Source organism: Cololabis saira, chromosome 15 (assembly GCF_033807715.1).
Source record: "Cololabis saira isolate AMF1-May2022 chromosome 15, fColSai1.1, whole genome shotgun sequence".
Classification (NCBI taxonomy): domain Eukaryota; kingdom Metazoa; phylum Chordata; class Actinopteri; order Beloniformes; family Belonidae; genus Cololabis; species Cololabis saira.
In genome coordinates, this window is record NC_084601.1 from 12,575,833 (window position 1) to 12,591,039 (window position 15,207).

At 42.4% G+C, this 15,207-nt stretch overlaps 2 protein-coding genes across 7 annotated transcripts in view; both read left to right on the forward strand.

Moving 5' to 3' along the window:
- pum1 (pumilio RNA-binding family member 1) overlaps positions 1-10,569 on the forward strand; it is a 34,850-nt gene extending 24,281 nt beyond the window's left edge. For all 6 annotated transcript variants that reach the window (XM_061742596.1, XM_061742595.1, XM_061742598.1 and 3 more), the window contains exons 16-23: positions 1,652-1,922; positions 4,848-4,977; positions 5,139-5,273; positions 6,570-6,707; positions 7,337-7,462; positions 7,597-7,718; positions 8,213-8,405; positions 8,821-10,569. In XM_061742596.1, coding sequence (XP_061598580.1) covers positions 1,652-1,922; positions 4,848-4,977; positions 5,139-5,273; positions 6,570-6,707; positions 7,337-7,462; positions 7,597-7,718; positions 8,213-8,405; positions 8,821-8,952 — 1,247 coding nt within the window. In that variant the 3' untranslated portion in view covers positions 8,953-10,569. The remainder of the gene's footprint in view (positions 1-1,651; positions 1,923-4,847; positions 4,978-5,138; positions 5,274-6,569; positions 6,708-7,336; positions 7,463-7,596; positions 7,719-8,212; positions 8,406-8,820) is intronic.
- A 3,294-nt stretch (positions 10,570-13,863) lies between these two features.
- The window catches only part of sdc3 (syndecan 3), a 40,379-nt gene continuing 39,035 nt past the window's right edge, over positions 13,864-15,207 (forward strand). Inside the window, exon 1 of the mRNA XM_061742601.1 lies at positions 13,864-14,283. Coding sequence (XP_061598585.1) covers positions 14,230-14,283 — 54 coding nt within the window. The 5' untranslated portion in view covers positions 13,864-14,229. The remainder of the gene's footprint in view (positions 14,284-15,207) is intronic.

Genomic DNA, 15,207 nt, shown 5'->3' on the forward strand with positions numbered 1-15,207 from the left:
GTGTTTAGATTATCTTAGTGATGTCATGTTTTAAGGGTGCTGAGGGTAACAAACGTTTTCTGTACACACTGACTTTTATGCTTCTCTATAAATGTATTTGTGTGTACTCTGGTTAGCTTCAGTGTCATGAGCATCTTTTTCCCAAAGATAGAGAATGTATTAAACCTACAAAGTAGGTGTAACAGGTGTTTTATGGGACTTCTCCTCTATTAATTTGCAAAGCCGTTCATTTGGATATGGATATTTGAGTCACGGTTTTGGTGCTGTTTGCTCAACTGCTCTGAGTGGTTGACAGCCAGTAACGTTTTTATTTTTTATGTATTTATTTGAGTCTGTTCCAGTCAAGTCGATGCATCATGCACACGCTCTGTGTCATATTTGTGTCATACGTCAAGTGCAGTGAAAAAAGAAATCACATTATTGCAGAGATAATCCCAGGAGTTAAAATAAATAAATACAATAACATAAACAGCCATCTATGCATGTTCAGAAACTGTTTTCAAAACAGCTTTTTATTTCTGTTCAGAAAATACTTATCAGTGTCGTGTTTAAGAATAGCTATTTATCTTTTTATTAAGATTTTTGAACAAAACGGGTTTCTGCAAAAAGGCTGCCATCTTTGTAATGATGCTTCACATTTCAGGTCATTAGGTTCTGTATCATCTTGGCATCTCAAAGAGAGAGACAGTCACCTGTTAACAAACCACAAGCTGTTTGTGGTTTAACACAGAAATGATGTGATGAACTGGAATTTACTAGGATGTAATATGCTTTTATCCCTGAATGTATTCCTTTATACAATGTTTTTTACCCTCGCAGCGCACTCTTTTGATGCTGTGAGGCTTAAAAATAGTAAATTAGAAAATCATGTTTGATGGTAAATCTCTTGACTTCAAATTCTGCACATACTTGATTCACATCAGGAAATAAAACCTGCAGCATTTGTGATTGGCAACACAAAAAATCACACAAAATCTCGATGAGAGCCCTCAGATTTGGTGATTTGTCAAAAGTAGCACTGCTTTTTGGAAGAGCAGCAGCTCCCTGGTCTCTCCAATGACTTGCATATGATGGACTCATGAACAGAGGCAGGTCCAGAGACGTCTTCAAGCCTTTAACGTCTTTAAGGATTCTGTGTTGCGCATTTTGGAGTCATCTTGGCTTGGTGCGGAGTAGCCGCTCTTCCTAGACTGTATTAAACTGCCTCCACTTATAGACAAACTGTCTCGCTGTGGACTGATGGATGCCTAAACACATGGAGATCATTTCCTGTTCCTTATCAGCCCTGTATTGATGAACTGCTCCTGATCGTATGTCTTCAGAGTACTCCTCTTTAAAAGTCTTCACTTCTTAGGAATAGCAAACTTAACATTTTCAAGTGCATATTCAATCTCCAAATTAATTTCATTAACAGGACTCCAGGTGTGTAAACTACTGACTCCAATAAACCTTAGCTATTATTAGTCTGCAACCTTGCCTATTTTTCCATCTGCACCATCAATCTTTTATAGGGGTGGTTAATAAAGACACAATAAATTGATATTGTTTATTGACTTAACCACATTGTGTTTGTTATGGTGACTTGGACACAGATCACTTTATATAATATTGGAAAGTCACTAATCTTGGATCACCGTGTCTTATTCCACAGGAGGCCTGACCAATGGCAGTGGCCGTTTCATCTCTGCAGCCCCGGGAGCAGAGGCCAAGTACCGCAGTGCCGCCAGCTCAGGCTCCTCCCTCTTCTCACCCAGCAGCCAGCTGTTCCCGTCATCACGGTTACGCTACGGGATGTCTGACGTGATGCCTTCAGGCCGGAGCCGCCTGCTGGAGGACTTCAGGAACAACCGCTTCCCCAACCTGCAGCTCAGAGACATTGCTGGCCACATCATGGAGTTCAGCCAGGACCAGCATGGCAGCAGGTACGCAAGAGAAAGCTCCTCTACACCCAGAGTAGGAGTTATGAATTGTCAGTACTCTGTAACAGGATATTTGAATATCATTTGGTATGGATATCAGGATTGTCAGCTACTATTGATACAACTTAGAGAGTAGGAATGGGGGATATTTTACCGTTCACGATATACCGTCAAAAAAATTCCCCACGGTAAGAATTTGTCATCTCGCGGTAAAAACGATAAATTCCTGTTAATAATGTTTTTGTGTAACAAACATGGTGGAAGGCGGATCTGAAAGCGAGGAGCTGGTTGTTAAACGTGACTCCAGCTCCGTTATCTGGAACTGGTTTAGATTTAAAAAGAGAGACGAGGAGCAAACATCATCTATTATGTGCAGAGTCTGCAAAAACAGAAGGAAATGGTTGTTACATTTCGATATAACGTTTGACTATTAGGAAAGAAAATTGCAATAGTATCTAATTTGTGGCATGTTCCAACCACAGGTTAATTTGCACATTTTATTTATATTAGAAGAGGTCATCACTGATTGGATTTTATTTTCAGTGAACTTTTATTTATTTGTCCTGTTTCTTTATTTATCAAGTTGTATTTTTTTCTACTTTGTGATTTTATAAGCTAAGAAAACTTGTTTTGGGGCTCCAAAGACTGAATGTGGTGATAGATTTATAGTTAAAAAGGTGGAGTTGAATTGGTATTTTTTTTAATCGTCATTTTTATCGTTATCGGGATAAATGCCAGAAATTATCGTGATACATTTTTTAGTCCATACCGCCCATCGCTATTAGAGAGTAGATGTGGCAGTCATGTTGTGAGCGTTTGGTTCCGGTCAAGAATCCTAAGCCCCTTTTACAATGTCAAATACCAACTTTAAATACCCAAATCCAGTGTGTCCCCTGTCCTTTTTACATTAACTGACACGGAGTTGGCCCCGTCGGTATCTCACCTCCGGGGGTAAACTTAATCGTGGGTCAGGAGTAATGTAAACATATCTGACGCGGGGTCGTGGGTGGGATTTGTAGATGAGGGTGTCCGCGAGCTCCCCGTCCCCAGAGCCGTGGGCGTCATAAATCAGCACGTTACCGAACCGTAATCTGCAACAGGCTATTTAAATGACAGACCACGGCTTTGCAGGAAACGAAACTGGGGTCATTAACGAACTAAAGAGCTGTGGAAAGAAGTTCAGTGAACACAACAGCAGGAGTGCGGAGGGAGGCTGCTGGTCCTGTTTGCGCAACAAGATTTGTAGAAGTCGTTAGGCAAATGGCGTTATTAGTCAGCGTGGATCCCCTGCCAGCTCGGTGAAGCCAGCGAGGCCGACCAGACAGACAGCAGGGTGGCATTTTACGTAGTCCCACTCCATAACTCCTCCAGTGTCGTCTTCCATCCCCTCAACTCGGGTTCAGCTTTCTGGGAGGCTATAACCCCCCGCATTTACATAGCCCAGCGCTCGTTCATCATGCAGGGATAATAACGGGGTCTAGTCTAGTTCTAGTTAAATATATATATTATATGGTGCAAAATTATATTTGAAGCGTTTAAATCCTTTTTTTTTTGTGGTGAATGTTACTGTTCTTTAGGACAGAGTCGCTGAGTTGAGGTCGCAGGCATTTAAAAAATCACTGCAGTTTATACGATGCTGTTGTATTTGTGGCCAGTTTCCAATTTAAAAAAAGCAGAAATGGCATCAAGTTGTACAGTTGCATTCTGAATATTACATTTTGTCAAATAGAATAGGGCAACATTCCAGCAATGGGCTCTCACTGGATGGCCCGGCTACATGGTGCAAGAGAGAAGAACATTAATACATGGTCTCGATTGGCAGAGGTGCTCCAAAACATGTTTTAAAATTGTACTTGACCTTATAAGGTGCTCTTCTTCGGCTTGGTGTATTGATGTGTATTTATATGTGGTATATTTGCGTAAATATATAGGTACTTTGTCTGCGTATATATTGACACAAGACAAAGGTGATAAAAAATAATTATGCATTATGTAATATGGTTGGTCCGAGGGGAGGAGGGAGGGTGGGTGGGGGTGATGATTGATTTGTATTTTATTTTGTTTTTGTGTGTCATACAAAAATATGTATGGAAAAAGAATATTATGTTATCGGTTTTCAACTATTAAATGTCACATGCATAAATAAAATAATTAATAACAAAAAAAGAATAGGGCAATTTTAGAAATAACTGCACGTACACACAAAAAACCACCTCTTTTCCTCTCCTTTTTTTTTTTTTTATACTTGTGCTTCAAGACCGTTGACCTCTGGCACCAGTTCTACATCCCTGTGGGGGGAGTACAGGATCAGAGTTGGTGTTTATTTTTACATGAACAGGTTGATAATGTTATATCTCAAGTATTTTTTAATGGTACATCGTTAAACTCTGATACAGTCTGAAGTTGCGCTGATTAGGCAGCAGGGGGCCCCTGGATGCCTTTGTGGGGGTTCTAGTTTCAGGGTCTGTTGGGGTGGAACCAACGTACCTCTGATGTAGACTTTGACTGTGAAGTGATCTATTTTTACACCCAGACGTCCATTCTGAACATTCCAGACATTTTCTCTCTTCGGTCTTTGCAGCATCACTGTCCTTTTCATCTTCGCCTGGCATCCATCACTACGACTCACAGGCTCCTTGGTCCCTTCAGCTCCCTCTTTGTGCTTTCTCCACTCTGAAATGTGTCTTGCATTGCCTGACTGTTCCCTCAGGTCACAGATATAGAAGTTTCTGTCTCGCTTTATTGCTGTGCGTGTGTTATTTGTCTGCAGCGTCATGCAGACTTTGTAAACTCATTCTCTATATTAAGGGGCTATTTCTGTACTTTTCCTTTCAGCCCCCCCCTCCCATTGCCAAAGCAAACAAAAAAATAAACCTTGAAGAGTGTGCAACATGTGTGTTAAATTTGTTCTCCTCTGACTTTTCAAAGGTTTATCCAGTTGAAATTAGAGCGAGCGAGTTCAGCTGAGCGCCAGCTTGTCTTCAGCGAGATTCTGCAGGCGGCGTACCAGCTCATGGTGGACGTCTTCGGAAATTACGTAATCCAGAAATTCTTTGAGGTGTGTATGAGAGGTGTGGGATTTGAGATGCCAAGATTGAACTCCTATGGAAACCTTTTATCCTCTAGATAGCTGCACTGTCTCGTGTGTAAGTGATGCGTATGTTGCGTTGTCAAACGGATCAGGGGATTTACAGGCTCGCTTTGTTTGTGTGTTTTTAGTTTGGCAGCCTGGACCAGAAGCTGGCTTTGGCTGAGAGGATTCGAGGCCATGTGCTGTCTCTAGCCCTACAGATGTATGGCTGCAGGGTCATTCAGAAAGCTCTGGAGTTCATCCCCTCAGATCAACAAGTCATTGTAAGTACAGTTGGATTCGTTTTGACTGTGAACGTATTAACCATTAAAACAAACTTCACCTTTGGACTAAAGTGACCCTAATTAAACTTGTCAGACACAGCTACTGTTTAGTTTTTACTGGAGGCGAGGTGAAGCTTAATATCCTGTGTCCCAAATTCATATCTTTATTACCACCACTGTGCTCACAATTCAGACTTTCATATCACAAATTGCTGTTTACGCAGCAGAACATGGTATTAATGAAGATGTGCACTCCTCACACACTTGGTGAATGTTTCTCATCTGCAGTTTGGGGTTTATGTTGAAGCTGAACTGTATAAAAGTAGGTGACCTGCAAACCACCAGCAAAGAAAGAACCTAGAGATTAGGGCTGGGCGATATATCGAGATTTTAATATATATCGATATATTTTCAAACACGATATGGTACCAGACAATATCGTTTATCGATTTTTTTTTTTTACATTTTTTTTTTAAAAATTTTGATATAGCTTATTTTGTGACAAATTGACTTGAATGTTTTATTTGAGATTTGCACAAATGTTTTGTTATTTGCACAACTGTCAACCTCAGTGGAAAAGTCTGCCTGTTACTGTCTACATTGTATTAATTGCACAGTGTATTTTAATTTAATTGTTATGCAGGAAAGGGATATTTGTTTTATTTTATTCAAGAAGCATTTTTATTCTATATATGCAGGCAGTTTATTTTTATTTCATTTGTTTTATACATTTTGATATTGTGCAGACCTCTGTTAACAAAGGAACCTGTGTGACATTTGGCACGAGGCTTTGTATTAAAACTGACTGTTTTTTTAAGGGTTTGCCTCAGAAAAAAATGAAGCTAACAGAGATGCTATGCTATAATGCTTTGGGGGAAACCCCATTTATGGCACAGAAAAAATATCGATATATATCGAGTATCGCCATTTAGCTAGAAAATATCGAGATATGACTTTTGGTCCATATCGCCCAGCCCTACTAGAGATTTAACTGTTGAAGTGAAAATGTTTAGCTGCAGGCAGCAGATCCACCTCAATATCAAAAAGACAAAACACGCCTGTTTAAATGTTGTGTTATGGAATGTTGGCCTGTGTTTATGTGAGAGAGAGAGAAAGTTATCCATCTTTCTTAATGGACCTCAATAGATTTCCCAGTGGGGCATCTGTTTAAAGTCCAGCGTTATTTATTGGGTAGTGAACCACAGTGAATAAAGTTTGCAAAATGCCTCCAGGCAATGTTTGATTCCTAACATTTTTCCCTCACTTCTCCCTCCCCCGCCTCTGTCCTCCCTGCAGAGCGAGATGGTGCGGGAACTGGACGGCCATGTGTTGAAGTGTGTGAAGGACCAGAACGGTAACCACGTGGTGCAGAAGTGTATTGAATGTGTCCAGCCTCATGCACTGCACTTCATCATCGAAGCCTTCAAGGGACAGGTGGGTCCCGTCTGTGCTTCATTCAATCACTGACGCCTGCCAGTTCTTAGCTGATGCCCCCACACACACATATACGGCCGCCGCCTGGAGGCAGCAAGCATATTGTCACTGTCAAAGTTCGGTTATATACACAGTCCTTTTGCAGGGGACAGGGCACGTTGCCTTGGCAACAGCGACCTCAGCCCAGTGGCAGTAGACGTCTTCTACACAGAAGCTAAATGTTACATTAGCATAAACTGTAAAAGGAAAGATTTGTGTGCATTGATGCATATGCCGATTGAAAGGTTTCAGTTCTGAGATGTCACTCTGGTTGCTTTGACAATAAATCTCTCTAATGTATGTGTTTTTTCCCCCTCTCGTGTGTTTGCATGTTGTGTAACTGCATATTTCTTACTGGGTGGCTCAGGTTTGTTTGTGTAGTTGGAAACGCATCAGGAATTTGCTTTCACCTTCCCTGCAGAGGGGGTGGGGTGAAAAATATGACTCAAATCTTTTGATGGTGTTGCTCAGTGTGCCTTTGTACCATCAATGCAAGAAAAAAAATGATAGTGTATCAAACGTTGCCATGTTTTCTTCAGTCATGTTGGCTCGGTGGGATTACTAACGATGAACTATAACACGTATCGCAGGTCTTCGCCCTCTCCACTCACCCATACGGCTGCCGAGTCATCCAGCGCATTCTTGAACACTGCCTCCCCGAACAGACGCTGCCGATACTAGAGGAGCTTCATCAACACACAGAGCAGCTAGTGCAGGTAAAGACCCTCCAGTTGGCTCAAATACTCTCGCTCTCAGCCTCCAGATTTTGGAAGTGATCAGTGTTTGATGTGACGTCAGAGGCACCAGCTGTCCCCCTGACGTTTTACCGTCACGTGTTTGTTTTATTCAGGACCAGTATGGGAACTATGTGATCCAGCACGTTTTAGAGCACGGACGAGCCGAGGATAAGAGTAAGATAGTGGCGGAGATAAGAGGCAACGTACTGGGACTCAGCCAGCACAAGTTTGCCAGGTGAGTGTCACTGCAGACGTAGACTTTCAAGTAACTTTTCCTTCGAGTCCTCCAGAACGGCCTCCAAACTCTTAAATGTGAAGCGTGTAGCCAGGATGCTCTCCAGCCCTGCTGGCAGCAGAAACTTTGACCCTGTAAATGAAATTCCTCATTTTTGTGCCACACATGGAGCAGACGACCCAAGTAAATTTTGTAACACCATTTGGTCTAAAATTCCCACATTAACTTTTTCAGACCTGAGTTATCCTCTCTAAAAGGACGTAGGTTCACTTTATGATGCTTCACATCTTAAATAAAAGGGTTGCTGAGGAAATTATTAACCCTTTTTTTAGAGGTCTTTCACTCGAGGAGCCCAACAAATAACTTACACATAACTGACTCTCCAAGTTCGAACAATGACATTTTTAAAGTAACATTTAAAGGAAAAGCTGAAGTAAAAGGCTTTGTTTTTCATATAACTTGCACTAATCTTCTGCTCCTGCTTTTTCCTCCAGCAACGTGGTGGAGAAGTGTGTGACCCACGCGTCCCGGGCAGAACGTGCGGTGCTGATAGACGAAGTGTGCAGCCTGACTGAGGGCCCCCACAGTGCCTTATACACCATGATGAAGGACCAGTACGCCAACTATGTGGTTCAGAAGATGATTGACGTGGCGGAGCCGACGCAGAGGAAAATCGTGATGCATAAGGTTGGTTGAAGGATCCAGATCTCATCGCGTGTCCCGTTAAAACCGCTGAGATGTTGTTTTGCGTTTACTGGACGTGCATGCAGGAGTTCAGTGTCGCAAAAAAAATCTTACAAAACAGTTGGTTTTTTTTCCCCATTTGTTAAACCGTTTATTTGAAAAGGTGGGTAAAGGCAGAAAGGCGGAAAAAAATCTGGAGGATATCAGTGGGCAACCTGCACATTCATTGATCCCACTTTGGCAACTCATGTCAGTGGTTTCCTAGGCAACGTAATAAAAATGAACGTTTCATGCTGCCACAGTTTTTTTTCTTTCTTTTTTTTCTTTTCCGTTCCCCTGATGACTGTTGCGGTCTTAAATGTAGTAAAACAGCAAGGAGAAGGCTGTGGCGTGTGACTAAGCCTGTGTCTCTTTGTAGATCCGGCCCCACATCTCCACCCTGAGGAAGTACACGTACGGGAAACACATTCTCGCCAAGCTGGAGAAGTACTACATGAAGAACGGCGTGGACCTGGGTCCTCTTTGTGGTCCTCCTAACGGCATTATGTAAACGGCCCACAACCTTCACCCCACCCTGCAATCACATCTACCATCTGACCCCCAACCCCAACCCCCGCCCCGACTCCCTTGTATCGGCACGTCTACCTGCCCCCCGCCACACTGTCCCCATCAGACTCTTTCAGAAATCACGGCCACAACCCCCCCCCCCTGCAGATCTCCCCTATTAGGATGCAGAGTAAACATCATACCCCCCACCCCTGGAAACCCTTTGGAAGGACCCTGTTGCCACAGGTAGCCTTAGGTGTGTTTATTTGTTTCCCCCGCTCAATCCCAGTCCTGCTGAACTGGGGGAAGGAGTGCAGTAGGTGGAGTGAGAGGTGAGCCCTGATCCCCCTTTCTTCACTCCTTTGTATTTTTCTCTCGCTCTCCTTCCGTTTTCATTATTTCTAATGAACTCAAGAATCATTTCACCGTTTTCTCTGCTGCACACTTGAGTCCTAGCGTCCTCCCTCCCTCGTAATTTACCACTATGAAATGGAATGAGTGTTTAATTTTGTTTGACATCACAGAATCATCGGCGAATACACACGCGCCATCAGCTAACCAGCAGACAGATCATTTAGCATGGGAGATTCGTTTTCTGGTCTTGCTTCTACAAATATAACATGTATACTTGGTGTAGACCTTTGCATATATATATATATATATATATATAAATATATATATATAAAACTTTATAGTTTTTTCTGGTTTTTGATGTTGAATCTGTATCTATAATGTATCCTAGTAGTGACCACATACTTCTGACTGTATAATTGTACATTTGTAAACCCTTGTAATGTAAAAGTGCTTTACCACCCTTTTTGGTATGAGAAGAAAAAAAAAAAGAAAAAGCCTACTCTGGAAAAAAAACAAAACAAAAAAAAAACTGTGCATTTCAGTGTATATTCTCACCTCCTTGGTTGTGACATATGAGTTATTGTATATTGTAAATTGTAATATCAAATTTTTGTTTTGAAAAGCCCTTTCTATACAGCGTAGTACTTGTACAAAGATTCAACACGCTCGCTTTTATCTTTATCTCGTCACTGCTTAACTTAAGACTTCAGTATCCCACTGACTCCTAATTGGACACGTTCTCTTAGCTCTTCTAGTGTCCTCTGGCTTATGTTAAAGGTTGTTTTTGTTTGTTTTTTTAATCTTTTTATAGGAATACTTTACCCCATGGGTTGGTTGTGTATTGGTATGCTGGCTGGGTGGGATTAATAACATTTGCTCAGTTGTCCCCCCCGCCCCCTCTTATTACCCACGACCGTTTTCAGGGGTAAACCCATGATTGTACAGAGGAGATTCTTGTGGGTTTTGTTTGTTTTTCTTTCTCTTTTTTGGCATTTCTCTAGTGCTGTAAGTGCTGTATCATACTGTTTATGTCATTTTTGGGTGAGAAAGGCAGCCCACCACAATGCAGTGTACATTTGAAGCAGCCTTGTGTATATTTACTACGAGCACACCTGTAACCATAAGTGTATAGTAAACAGAACCTGTGTATGCTTATTGCCTGGGCAACTATTTTTTGTAACTCCTGTTGTAGATTGTCTCTAAACAATTGTGTGATCTTTATTTTGAAACCAAACTGAACAAAAACAAAAAAACTTTGAAAATTTAACAGTCTCAAGTGTGATCTTTTTTTGGGGATGATTGACAGTAAGATGGGGCTTAAGCGTTGGTGCAGACGGATATTTTTCTCCTGTTTTGTGAGTGTCTGAGAAAAGAAACTGGTTGAGCGCCATGATTTACGCCCAGGCGTGTGATTGAGGTGTCTGGAAGGGACGCCACGACATAATCCAGGTGTGAGAAACAACAGCGCACTTGCTTTTGATGTCATTTTCCCATCAATAAGGCTGATTAATGACCGGTAATGACTGTTCCCGCCAAACAATACCTTATTGTCTTTTCCCTGGTAGGATATCCGGACTATTCTATCACTTCTTGTGATGGAAGTGAAATGTTAACGCTCCCTTTTTCCACATAATACACTAGTAATACTTATGTGACGAGGAGTACGCTAAACATGACGAGATTATCATGCTGGATTGCAGTGCTAGGCAGGTATGCTTTAAAACATACCTTTCCTCTCAGTCCTTTTATTCAAACAGTGGAAGCGGACTCCGTGACCAGAGAGAACCTGTTCCTACCTGTCCAGCCTTTGTTTGGAGCTTGCAGCTTCAGGGCAGAAACACCTCGGAAGTTAGTGAGAAAATACACAGGAAGAAAATCATGACTAATCCAGTTTTCTGCATTAGAAACTTGATCTTTAAAAGATAATAAAATCACACTTTTAAACTAACTTTCCCCAAGTGCAGTACTTTTACCTACAAGAGACTACTGATATAATGTGGTATTAGAATTTCCAGGTTGGGACCCAAACCCCTTATTTAGGTTTATTGCAATGTATATGTAATGTATTTTTTATCTGCAATGTAGTGGCTGTTAATGACAGGTGAGCTATCTGTCCCGTCTGCCCAGGGTGAGGGGTTTGGAGCAAATACCCCAGAATCCTGCATCCATGCTTGTGGTCTGCTGATAGTTTTGATTCCCTCTTGTAGTTTGTCTTATAGTAACCACATTGAATCTTAAAAGTTTTAAGTTTTTGGAGACTATTCATATCTTGCTTGCTGTTTTGAGTCACTGACTTTCATATACCTTGTTTTATCATTTTATTTATTTGATATTTTATATTGATAAAGCTGCCTTGAATCCATTAGTAGTTTTGAATCTGCTTGAGATCTTTTTAACAGCGTGCCATTTTGAGTTATCTTCCCTGTTTGGCTCTTCTGAGGCATTTTACACATCTTTATCATTTCTGTGACACAGAAGAAACTTTACCGGTTTAATTTAAATTGTATAACCTGTTATTCATTTAATGTAGCTATGTTGATTATAAAATAAATGTAATTAAATAAATTAAATCAAACACTCAGACTACTACTACTACTACTACTATAATTAGGTTCCCACCTCCGCCGATGAGCGGTAGTAGCGGTTGCTAGGCGACGGGGGGTATTAATGAATGTTAATTAGGCATAGGTGTGAGAGCGCCCCGGCCCTGTAGATAGCAGCAGCTGTAATGGAGACACGTCAGCGCGGCGCGCCTTCACCTGGAGGCCGACGAAGATGATTTATGGTTCCGCGTTGCACCAACGCAGAGCCTACGGCGTAGGTTACGCGGCGACGCGAGTTGTAAAAAAAATATCAGGGGGGATGGTGGATTTTATCATATATATTACAAATAATAGCACTGACCAAAACACCTGCAGAAAAACTGCAGGAATTACATAGCAGCAGTTAAATGCAGCCTTCTGTAAGCTTTAAATATCCACTGGGCTTACATCAAATACATCAAAACACAACAATAAAAAACTGTTTTCTGAACTTATCAATATGACTCTGTCCTTCACAGGATAAATAAAATGGATCACTGCAAAAACTCAAAATCTTAACAAGAATATTTGTCTTATTTCTAGTTAAAATGTCTCATTTTAGTAAAAGAAATCTCATTACACTTAAAACAAGACTCATCTTATTATTTATTTTTCTTATTATTATTATTATATATACCAGTTTACTGTTTATAGTGTGTCATTATCACTGTGTTATTACTATTTCTATTGATGCCTCTTGTTTTTGCACTATCCCCTTTGCTGCTGTAAACTGCAAATTTCCCCTCTGTGGGACTATTAAAGGATTATCTTATCTTATCTTATCTTATCACACCTATTTCAAGTAGATTTTCACTTGAAATAAGTAGAAAAATCTGCCAGTGGAACAAGATTTTTTTGCTTGCAGGATAAATCCCACTGGCAGATTTTCCTACTTATTTCAAGTGAAGATTTACTTTAAACAGGTGAAAATTGTCAAATAAGTTATTTTTCTGATGATGACTCTAAATGTTGAAATAGCAGTAATACCACATTCATTGATGAAATGACATAAGGGATGGAAAGGAGGGATGATTTTGACCATTTTTATTTCAGGAGGGATGCCATTCCCCCTCATCCCCCCTCAACTCCAGTACCGGCTACGCCAGGGGCGAAAATCCCGTTTCATAGTTGGGGGGGACAATAAACAGTAAAATTTTAGAGAATAAATCCAGGGGGGGGACAAGGAATAAAATTTTTAGCCTTCCTTTAATACAGCATTTTGACATTTTCAACTCTATCTCGCAAACAGGCAGAAGACCTTTCTTAGAGCAATACAAAACAATGGTATTAGGTGGAAGGTGGCAATAATACAGCACATCTGACATAATACACTGCAAAAACCCAAAATCTTAACAAGAATATTTGTCTTATTCCTAGTTAAAATGTCTCATTTTTAGTTAAAAAAAATCTCATTACACTTAAAACAAGACTCATCACTGGAAAAAAACAACAATTTTCACCTGTTTCAAGTAGATTTTCACTTAAAATAAGTAGAAAAATCTGCCAGTGGAACAAGATTGTTTTGCTTATAATGAGAAGATAAATCTTGTCGCATTGGCAGATTTTTCTACTTATTTCAAGTGAAAATTTACTTGAAACAGATGAAAATTGTCAAATAAGTTATTTTTCTGATGATGACTCTAAATGTTGAAATAGCAGTAAAACCACATTCATTGATGAAATGACATAAGGGATGGAAAGGGGGGATGGCAGTTTTAGAGGGGGGGTGATTTTGACCGTTTTTATTTCAGGAGGGATGCCATCCCCTCTCAACTCCAGTACTGGGTAGTCTACGCGTCGATTTAACGCAGAACCATAATTCAAGCTCAAGCCGCCGTCTGCGGCGCGCCGGAGCGGCTGCAGGGGGCATCATCGCCCTGTTGCCCGCGGAGATTCCCTAACTACCCATATACATGCTCAACACCCCCCACCCCCCCTTCCTCCTTATCCTCCTCCTCCTCCTCTTGCCAAAATCCCAGGCCAGGCAGCGTCGCCATACGGAACATCCTGCCCTCAGCGGAGAGGGGGAGGAGAGAGGGTGCCTGCCTGCCTGAGCGAGGAGAAGGCGAGGACGGGCTCCGGTGTCTTCACAACAACTCGGATAAGCGCTCAGAGGAGAGAGATAGACAGAGAGAGTCTGGTGGGAACCTCCAGACTAGCAAAGTCCTGGATTAACGACAAGAGTCTGACTGCAGGGGCTTTGAAGTTGGACAGACTAAGACCCCCGAGCAGCACCGGACCCCCCGGATACCAGACCCCCGGACCCCCGGACCCCCCCTCCTCTCCCCGCAGCAGCAGCAGCAGCGGCGGCGGCGGCACCGGGAGGTTGTCTGCTCTGCACCGACATGAAGCTGCCCTGGCTGTGCGCGCTCACGGCGCTGCTGGCTCACGCCGCCACGGTAAGCCCGAGCCCGGCGTCACGTCCCTTTGTTAAACACGAGGAGCCGGGACATGCAGGAAATCCTACACTCGACCTACATATCAGCGCGTATTGGCAGTGCGAGACTCCAGTCAGGGTTGGGGTTGGGGGGGGCTGGCGGCTCCCCACCCCCCACTTTTACGCACTCACACTCACACTCACACACACGCACCAGCACCAGCCTTTGTGTCTCGGTGTCGGGGTTTATTGTGCCACTCGTGCGTAATTAGCGGGTTCGCTCTAAGTGCGTCTGATTGCGGGTGTTGGTGCAGAGCCGCGCCGGCCGGGGCCACCGGCTCACATCCTTAATTCTGGGGGGGGTCCGGTCACATTGCAGCTCTGACGACTTTACGGCCGGTAGTTGCGCTGCAGGATGGGCTGTTTGAGCGCATGTGTGTGTGTGTGAGAGAGAGATAGAGGGGAGTGTTATGCTGCGTTCCATTTACCTCGGAAGTCGGAACTCGGAACTGGGAATGACGTCACAGCCGAGTTATCAGCGTTCCAGTTACAAAGTTTGTAGTTCGCATATACCACATGAAAAAGGTAAATTACACTATAGCAGCATATATATGCCGAACATTACTTGTATACGACTGATTTAGTGTGACCAAAACTAGAATGAAGTGCTATGAATTTTTACAGAGCTCTCATCTACTGTTTTCAACCGGGGCAGCCATCTCGGAATGTGAACTCGGGGGTGGTGAAGACTCTCCCACTTTCCCAGTGGGAAATCCCACTTCGAGGGGCGTTCCAGTTGAAAATTCCGACTAGGAACTGGAAAATCCCCACTTCCGAGGACAAATGGAACGCGGCATTAGATGTCTCTTAACCTGTCAGGTTCACGCAGACAACCTGGATGCAACCAGGGGCATCCTCTCGTTTCGTGGATGGGGGGGTATATGGG